Consider the following 10,112-nt stretch of genomic DNA (forward strand, 5'->3'; position numbering starts at 1 on the left):
ACTCAGATTTCCGGGGTGTCTTTGAATTCAATCCTCTGTAGGTTGATCATTTTCATTTCCATCAAACGATGTGGCATCCTTTCGTTCATAACACATTACCCAGTCCATATTAGTATAGATATCCAGCATGATATTTTTCCCCATTGAGATCTGATGTGTTTTCAAAGTGTTCCTTTAATTTTTTTGAGCAGTGTAGTTAAACCATGGTACCCACAAATGAAACATGGTTTTGCTACACCATAGTTTAACCATGGTATTTGTGGTAAAACTGTGGTTATACAAATGGTAGCCTAATCAATCCGCTAAAAAACATAAACTTTACTATAATGAAAAACTATGGTTAATTTTTGCCTACGTCACATTTTATGAGAATTTACTTCAGAATTAAGGCTGTGATACGGAAAAATATACTACCACGGTTTTTTAAATCAGCACTACAGTTCAATTTCAATCACAATCACAATATTGTCTTACACAAACACACTTTTATTTTACCGGCTTTATTGACGATATTTGCGGCACCGTATTTTCGAAAGGTGTGTAGTTCGCAAACTCCTGTATTACGGATTTTAGTGCCATTGTTTCTCCATGTAAACGCGCTAGACGGATGTGTTTGACCATTGCTCTCCATCTCATGCATATAAAGTTATACTTTTACAAAACGAGTCTCTCTACGCCTTGCGTTTTTTTCCGGTTCATCTCATGATTTTAACCACAAAAAAAGGTTTCTGTGCGAATAAGGGCCTAAAATGAACACTTCAAATGCAAGTAAAATTCCGTGTTGGCGAGTATAAATCGCTATTGAACACTTTTATGAATTCTTACAATACAATGTTGTGAGATCTTAAACGTAAATGACGCTTGGGACGCTCTTGCCAATTTAATTATTCAAGCACAAGAATAATAAATAATTATACTAATAATACATTTTATTTAAAGGTGCCTTTCCAAACACTCAAGGACACCACACAGTTGAGTGATAGTCATCAAAACAAGACAGCAATACAACAAAACAACGGCTGGTTAACATTACATCATTTAAAAGACAAAGGGAACTCAATTCGTTACTCATGTTAAGTTTTCTGTGTGCAGTCCTGAGCTCTTTCACATCATCTCGCGCTTGAACAGACAAATTCACTCGTTTAAAAAAAAAAGCCTGTCTTGATGAGTTTTGTTTTATTGTAAACATAGTCGGTTATGTCTTAAGTGAACAGTAGAGAAATAAACGCACATGTATATTGGATCTGCGCTTTCAATCTTAAAGTGACAGCAGCCTAATATTAAATCTCTGAAATCAATGAAATAATCACTCACTACTCTTGAATAACTTCTGTATAACTTTAATAAGGATTAATATGTTTAATTTATACAGTGAAGATTATATGCAGTGTTATTTTACATTTGATTACTTTATTCAGTGTCTCTACCTGAAAACTACTGTTAATGTTTTACATATATATTAGTTAGGCTAGTATTTTCAGCTGTGGTATCAAACTTGTAATAGAGAATTGTGCATTTGTACTGGGATCTACAATTTTGGTGTCATTTTTGCAAAAAAATTAAATAAAATTGGTAACAGTTTATTTTACAGTGTCCTTGTTACACGTTACATGTACTTATAGTAATAACAGTAAATTATGCGGAGAAATCTTTCTGTAATCGTGCATGCTCACATCGTGATTTATTACGATTCCAGTTAATCGCACAGCCCTATGAATTATAAAGGAAACAAAAAACAATTATACTTGTAAAATGGAATAAACTGTATTTGATCATCAAAACAAGAACATGCACACACAACAAAACAGTCCCGGCCCGCTACATGTGACCAACCCCTAAAAACATCAGAATTACATCCATTAAGAAGAGAACCACAAAACAAACCCTTAACATTTTTTACAATATTTATTGCACAATATAGTGTAGTTCTCAGCATGATTGTTGGCTGTTTATTATTGCTTTCAAATGATTTTTTTTCTGAATTGCTTGGAGCATCAAATCTAAACTTGTGATCAACTCAATAAGAGTCGTATTGCACGATCTGTGAACGACAGGCCATGCAGAAACACACTGCTAAAGACACATGGTGAAACACACACACAAACAGAGGCACACACACTGTAAGACACACAAGCGGACACAAACATATTTGGTCTTTAAAGTAAAACGTTACATTCATTAAAGCAGCTGTTTTCTGATTGGCTGACCAAACGTACGACTCTGTATTTAAAGAACGAGACAGACTCTATGCTCAGGTTTGAGGAACACGAGTAATAGTTTGATGACGACGGAACGGTGGCTTTGGTTTGAGATGTTGAAAGCGTTTCTCTACATGTGGCTGCTCAGACGACGCTCGGGATGTGCTTGTCTCTTCATGTGACGCTGGTGTTGAATGTTGTCCTTCATCATGGAGAGTTTGTGGGAGAACCCTTCAGACTGCTGAGAGCCGCGTGGATGCGGAAATGAAGTCGAGACTCCATGGAATATTCTTTATAATTCAACCTACAAACACAAACACAATCAACTCCGACAACTTTCATTTATTTACTAGGTATCAATGAAATCATGACTTAAATCTTTACCATGATATAAGTTATTTTCAACCTTACCACAGCAAGGACAAATTATTTATTTAGCTTAAATGACTATTCATTAAATTTGATAAACTCAGACTGTTTGACATCCAGATTATTTTTACTTGTAACAAACGATCATATTTTCATTGATGCTTCCTGAGATATGTTTACTCTCACTTACAAAACCGAACGATATTAAAATCTCTTAACGGAACAAAACCGAACGATATTACGATCTCTTAACGGAACAAAACCGAACGATATTAAAATCTCTTAACGAAACAAAACCGAACGATATTAAAATCTCTTAACGGAACAAAACCGAACGTTATTAAAATCTCTTAACGGAACAAAACCGAACGATATTAAAATCTAACGGAACAAAACCAAACAATATTAAAATCTCTTAACAGAACAAAACCGAACGATATTAAAATCTCTTAACGGAACAAAACCGAACAATATTAAAATCTCTTAACGAAACAAAACCAAACGATATTAAAATCTCTTAACGGAACAAAACCGAACGATATTAAAATCTCTTAACGGAACAAAACCGAACGATATTAAAATCTCTTAACGGAACAAAACCGAACGATATTAAAATCTAACGGAACAAAACCGAACGATATTAAAATCTCTTAACGGAACAAAACCGAACGATATTATGATCTCTTAACGGAACAAAACCGAACGATATTAAAATCTAACGGAACAAAACCGAACGATATTAAAATCTCTTAACGAAACAAAACCGAACGATATTATGATCTCTTAACGGAACAAAACCGAACGATATTAAAATCTAACGGAACAAAACCGAACGATATTAAAATCTCTTAACGGAACAAAACTGAACGATATTATGATCTCTTAACAGAACAAAACCGAACGATATTAAAATCTAACGGAACAAAACCGAACGATATTAAAATCTCTTAACGGAACAAAACTGAACGATATTATGATCTCTTAACAGAACAAAACCGAACGATATTAAAATCTAACGGAACAAAACCGAACGATATTAAAATCTCTTAACGGAACAAAACCGAACGATATTAAAATCTCTTAACGGAACAAAACCGAACGATATTAAAATCTAACGGAACAAAACCGAACGATATTAAAATCTCTTAACGGAACAAAACCGAACGATATTATGATCTCTTAACGGAACAAAACCGAACGATATTAAAATCTCTTAACGGAACAAAACCGAACGATATTAAAATCTCTTAACGGAACAAAACCGAACAATATTTAAACTTGTTAACAGCGAACAATATTAAAATCTCTTAACAGCGAACGATATTAAAATCTCTTAACAGCGAACGATATTAAAATCTCTTAACGGAACAAAACCGAACAATATTTAAACTTGTTAACAGCGAACAATATTAAAATCTCTTAACAGCGAACGATATTAAAATCTCCTAACGGATCAAAACCAAACAATATTAAAATTTCTTAACGGAACAAAACCGAACGATATTAAAATCTCTTAACGGAACAAAACCAAACGATATTAAAATCTCTTAACAGCGAACGATATTAAAATCTCTTAACGAAACAAAACCGAACGATATTAAAATCTCTTAACGGAACAAAACCGAACGATATTAAAATCTCTTAACGGAACAAAACCGAACGATATTAAAATCTCTTAACAGCGAACGATATTAAAATCTCTTAACGAAACAAAACCGAACGATATTAAAATCTCTTAACGGAACAAAACCGAACGATATTAAAATCTCTTAACAGCGAACGATATTAAAATCTCTTAATGAAACAAAACCGAACGATATTAAAATCTCTTAACGAAACAAAACCGAACGATATTAAAATCTCTTAACGGAACAAAACCGAACGATATTAAAATCTCTTAACAGCGAACGATATTAAAATCTCATAACGAAACAAAACCGAACGATATTAAAATCTCTTAACGGAACAAAACCGAACGATATTAAAATCTCTTAACAGCGAACGATATTAAAATCTCTTAATGAAACAAAACCGAACGATATTAAAATCTCTTAACGAAACAAAACCGAACGATATTAAAATCTCTTAACGGAACAAAACCGAACGATATTAAAATCTCTTAACGGAACAAAACCGTTAGAAACGTTCTATTTTATATTTTTGCAAACACTATGGGAGCGTTACTCTTGAAACTTCCCTGAACGTTCTGAAACAATCACTATCAGTCAAAAAACGTATAAAAATACTACTAAAACATTGGCAACACTTGACATTAATGTTCATTTATTAAACATTAGTTAATGTATTAACTAACATGAACTAACCATGAGCAATACATTTGTAACTTTCAATGAACGATGTATAAATAACGTTTTGTGCTACATTTTTGAAAACATAAAAACAACATTTTGAGAACATTATTATTAAAGACCAGATAACTTTGAACAAGCGTTCTATTGACATTTCTGGAATAAGGTTCGTTCATAACTCTGAGAGAATGTTCCCTGTTAGCTGGATTAGCTGGCCTGAATAAATGACCGACATTTAAATCTGTTAAAAGAATAAAACCGAACGATATTAAAATCTCTTAACGGAACAAAACCGAACGATATTACGATCTCTTAATAGGACCAAACAAACATTTAAATCTTTCAGTTTTTAAATCTTTCAGTTTTTAAATCTTTAAGCTTTGGAGTTGTAATTGACTTCAGAGGAGATGCACACACACAGTCCTGCAGAGCCCTGCTCAAACACACACACCTGTAGTTTTAAAGTAAACTTGAAGCACTAATTAGCGCTGAAGCTGAACTCTGCAGTGTCATATAAACCCGACTCACTTGGCTTCCTCGATGAAGCGCGTGGCCTTGATGTAATCGCCCTGTTGCTTGAAGAGTAAACCCAGCTCAAACAGGCTGAAGGGGATCAGATAGTGATCGTAACGGATGCGCTTCTCACTGCACACACACACACACACACAGTCCAGTCATCATCAAAACACTGCAAATGCTCTTCCTCATTCTAAACAGCCTATATATGATCTGTTATAAGAAAGTAACATAAATATAATGAAAATAAAACCAGACGAAATAAGTTTCATGTTGTGAAATTTCAATGAGACGTTTCAAAAAATCTATAGTTTCATGTTATTATACAGTTAAATGTAAGAGGCACAATAGTGAGGTAATTAAACTGACGCAGGACCGGCTGTGGATATAACGCTCATGCCGCATAGCAGGGTTATTATCGGGAACAAAAACTAAAAGCATTCAAAAACATTGTTACTTAAAAATAAAATAAAAATTGTCTAATTGCCCAATCAACATCGACAAGAACACCCAATAAAAGGAGTCAAATTGAAATGAAAATTTGGTCAGAATATTGATAAAACTAAACTAATATCTGTGTGTGAGTGAGTGAGTGAGTGAGTGAGTGAGTGAGTGTGTGTGTGTGTGTGTGTGTGTGTGTGTGTGTGTGTGTGTGTGATTGTGTGTGAGAGAGAGAGAGTGAGTGTGCGTACGTGTGTGTGTGTGTGTGAGAGATTGTGTGAGAGTGAGTGTGTGTGAGAGAGTGAGTGTGTGTGTGTGTGTGTGTGTGTGAGATTGTGTCTGTGTGATTGTGGGTGTGAGTGAGTGAGTGAGTGAGTGAGTGAGTGAGTGACTGAGTGTGTGACTGAGTGTGTGTGTGTGTGTGTGTGTGTGTGTGTGTTTACCTGCTGATCACCTGTGTGAAGCACAGTTCGGCCTGTAGTAATCTGCCCAAATGTTTCAAACACAGACCCTTTAACATCTGCACCAGACACTGGTCATCAGGATGAAACTCAGACGGGTCTGAAAAACACACACACACACACACACACACACATTTGTTTCTCGAGGGCACTGCATCAAGAGCGTAGGATTGATTTTGACAAAGCACTTTTGACTGCAATTTCATCTTTTTTTTTTTTTTTTTTTTGCCAACTCACTCATAACTCATAACATAGGTTAATTTTAAGCATGTTAACCAACAACATTACATAAAAATCTTATTCAGGAATTGAGGTTCAGGGATTCAGGGATTAAGTTATAAGGACTTCAGTGGGGTCCAACGGGTTGAAGGTCCAAATGTGAGTTTCAGTGCAGCTTCAAAGTCTCGACACGATACAGCCGAGGAATAAGAGTCTTATCTAGACAAACCAGCGGATAACAAAAATAAACATTTATATACTTTTAACCACAAATGCTGGTCTTGCACTAGCTGTGATGCGACACACATTACGTAATCAGGTTGAAAGGTCACGTGTGACACAAGCGGAAGTACAGACCTAGTGTTTACAAAGTGAACGTGCAAAGACTAAGTCAAACGCAATTTACAAAATACTTTTTTTATTTTTATTAAAAGGCAAAACGATGTCGGACGATCGATGACGATTTTGAAGTTGGAGGCCACTCTCGATGTGGAGGAGCAGCGGCTCTACTCTGAGCTCCTCCCGAGTGACCGAGCTCCTCACCCTATCTCTAAGGGATCGCCCAGCCACCCTGCAGAGAAAGCTAATTTCAGCCGCCCCTGTATCCGGGATCTTGTCCTTTCAGTCATGACCCACAGCTCATGACCATAGGTGAGAGTAGGAACGTAGATTGACCGGTATCGGATCGAGAGCTTCACATTGCGGCTCAGCTCTTTCTTCAGCACGACAAACCGGTACATTACTGCAGAAGCTGCACCGATCCATCTGTCAATCTCCCGTTCCATCCTTCCCTCACTCGTGAACAAGACTCCAAGATACTTGAACTCCTCCACTTGAGGCAGGAACTCTCCACCAACCTGAAGTGGGCAAGCCACCCTTTTCCGACTGAGAACCATGGCCTCGGATTTGGAGGTGCTGATTCTCATCCCAGCCGCTTCACACTCGGCTGCAAACCGTCCCAGTGCATGCTGAAGGTCCTGGTCTGATGGGGCCAGCATGACAACATCATCCGCAAAGAGCAGAGACGAAATCATGTGGTCCCCAAACCTGAAACCCTCCGGCCCCTGGCTGCGCCTAGAAATTCTGTCCATAAAAATTATGAACAGAACTGGTGACAAAGGGCAGCCCTGCTGGAGTCCAACATGCACCGGGAACAAGTCTGAGTTACTGCCGGCAATGCGAACCAAGCTCCTGCTCCGGTCGTACAGGGACCGGACAGCCCTTAGCAAAGGGCCCCGGACCCCATACTCCCAAGAGCACCCTCCACAGGACGCCACGAGGGACACAGTCAAATGCCTTCTCCAAATCCACAAAGCACATGTGGATTGGTTGGGCAAACTCCCACGAACCCTCCAGCACCCTGGAGAGGGTATAGAGCTGGTCCAGTGTTCCACGACCGGGACGAAAACCACACTGTTTCTCTAGTTTTACTTGATCTTAGTGCTGCGTTCGATACTATAGATCATACATTACTCTTAGATCGACTACAAAATTATACTGGTGTTCAAGGACAAGCACTAAGCTGGTTCAAATCATACCTATCTGACCGCTACCATTTTGTCTATTTAAATGGTGAAAAATCGATCATAACTCCAGTAAACTATGGAGTGCCGCAGGGATCTGTATTAGGCCCTCTGTTATTTTCCATATATATGATGCCACTTGGAAATATTATAAGGAAACATGGAATTAGTTTCCATTGTTATGCTGATGACACTCAAATATATATTTCATCACGGCCGGATGAAAACGCTAAATTTTCCAAATTGGCAGAGTGTGTTAAAGATATAAAAGATTGGATGACGCGTAATTTTCTTTTATTAAATCCAGACAAGACAGAGGTAATACTTATCGGTTCAAAAAACCGCCCACCAAACCTCGCACAATACAACTTTAACATCATAGGATGTCCTGTTACTTTATCCTCTACAGTAAAAGACCTGGGTGTTATACTCGATTGCAACCTGTCTTTTGAAAATCATATTTCATATGTTACAAAAACAGCCTTTTTCCACCTTAGAAACATTGCTAAGCTACGTAATATGCTATCAGTTTCTGATGCAGAAAAGTTAGTTCATGCATTCATGACCTCGAGACTGGATTACTGTAATGCTTTATTAGCTGGTTGTCCTGCATCCTCAATAAACAAGCTACAGTTAGTCCAAAATGCCGCCGCTAGAGTTCTTACGAGATCAAGAAAATATGATCATATAACACCGATTTTATCATCACTGCATTGGTTACCTATAAAGTTCCGTATTAATTACAAGGTATTGCTACTGACTTATAAAGCCCTAAACGGCTTAGCTCCAGTCTATTTAACGGATCTTCTATCGCCCTATAATCCATCGCGCTCTTTAAGATCACTAAATTCAAGGCTTTTGGTCATACCTAGGATATCCAGAACCACCAAAGGAGGGAGAGCATTTTCACATTTGGCTCCAAAACTCTGGAATAGTCTTCCTGATACTGTTCGTTGCTCAGACTCGCTCTCCCAGTTTAAAACTAGATTAAAGTCGCATCTCTTCAGCCAGGCATTCATATAATCCTACAGTTCAAAGTACAATCCGGCCTCTAGCTCATAAATGCCAGAGGAGAACTGGCCCCCGACTGAGCCTGGGTTCTCCCAAGGTTTTTTTTCTCCATTAGGTCACCTGATGGAGTTTTAGGACACCATTAGGTCACTTGATGGAGTTTTTCGGTTCCTTGCCACTGTTGCCTTTGGCTTGCTCAGTTGGGGATATTTTGGGGATATTTAATTTAATTTTATCAATCAATAAATTCCTCTTGAAACAAACTTTGTTGTATTATTTTAATTTAATACTGTGAAGCTGCTTTGATACAATCTGTATTGTGAAAAGCGCTATACAAATAAACTTGACTTGACTGTTCCTCCTGAATCCGAGGTTCTACTATCGGCCGTGTTCTCCTCTCCAGTACCCTGGCATAGACTTTCCCGGGGAGGCTGAGGAGTGTGATCCCCCTGTAGTTGGAACACACCCCCTTCTTAAAAAGAGGGACCACCACCCCGGTCTGCCAGCCCAAAGGTACTGTCCCCGACCGCCACGCGATGCTGCAGAGGCGTGTCAGCCAAGACAGCCCCACAACATCCAGAGACTTGAGGTACTCAGGGCGGAACTCATCTACCCCCGGTGCCTTGCCACCTCCGAGCTTCTTGACTACCTCGGTGACTTCAGCTTGGGTGATGGATGAGTCCACCTCCGAGCCCTCTGCTTCCTCAATGGAAGACTGGGATTGAGGAGATCCTCAAAGTATTCCTTCCACCGTCCGACGACATCCCTAGTTGAGGTCAACAACTGCCCACCTCCACTGTAAACAGTGTTGGTAGGGCACTGCTTCCCCCTCCTGAGGCGCCGGACGGTTTGCCAGAATCTCTTCGAGGCCAACCGGTAGGTCTTCTCCATGGCCTCACAGAACTCCTCCCAGGTCCGAACTTCTGCCTCCATAAGCACCCGGGCTGCAGTCCGCTTGGCCTGCCGGTACCCGTCAGCTGCCTCAGGAGTCCCACAGGCCAGCCAGGCCCGACAGGACTCCTTCAGCTTGACGGCATCCCTTATTTCCGGTGTCTGGGTTCGGGG

The 10,112-nt window shown here is 38.9% G+C and overlaps 1 protein-coding gene across 1 annotated transcript in view; it reads right to left on the minus strand.

Annotated features, from left to right (window-relative positions):
• Positions 1-1,324: 1,324 nt before the first annotated feature.
• The window catches only part of ttc39b (tetratricopeptide repeat domain 39B), a 37,127-nt gene continuing 28,339 nt past the window's right edge, over positions 1,325-10,112 (minus strand). Inside the window, exons 17-19 of the mRNA XM_082145905.1 lie at positions 6,277-6,394; positions 5,405-5,521; positions 1,325-2,502 (exon numbers count right to left, since the gene is read on the minus strand). Coding sequence (XP_082002031.1) covers positions 2,406-2,502; positions 5,405-5,521; positions 6,277-6,394 — 332 coding nt within the window. The 3' untranslated portion in view covers positions 1,325-2,405. The remainder of the gene's footprint in view (positions 2,503-5,404; positions 5,522-6,276; positions 6,395-10,112) is intronic.

This window comes from Leuciscus leuciscus (assembly GCF_965113295.1).
Source record: "Leuciscus leuciscus genome assembly, chromosome: 18".
Classification (NCBI taxonomy): domain Eukaryota; kingdom Metazoa; phylum Chordata; class Actinopteri; order Cypriniformes; family Leuciscidae; genus Leuciscus; species Leuciscus leuciscus.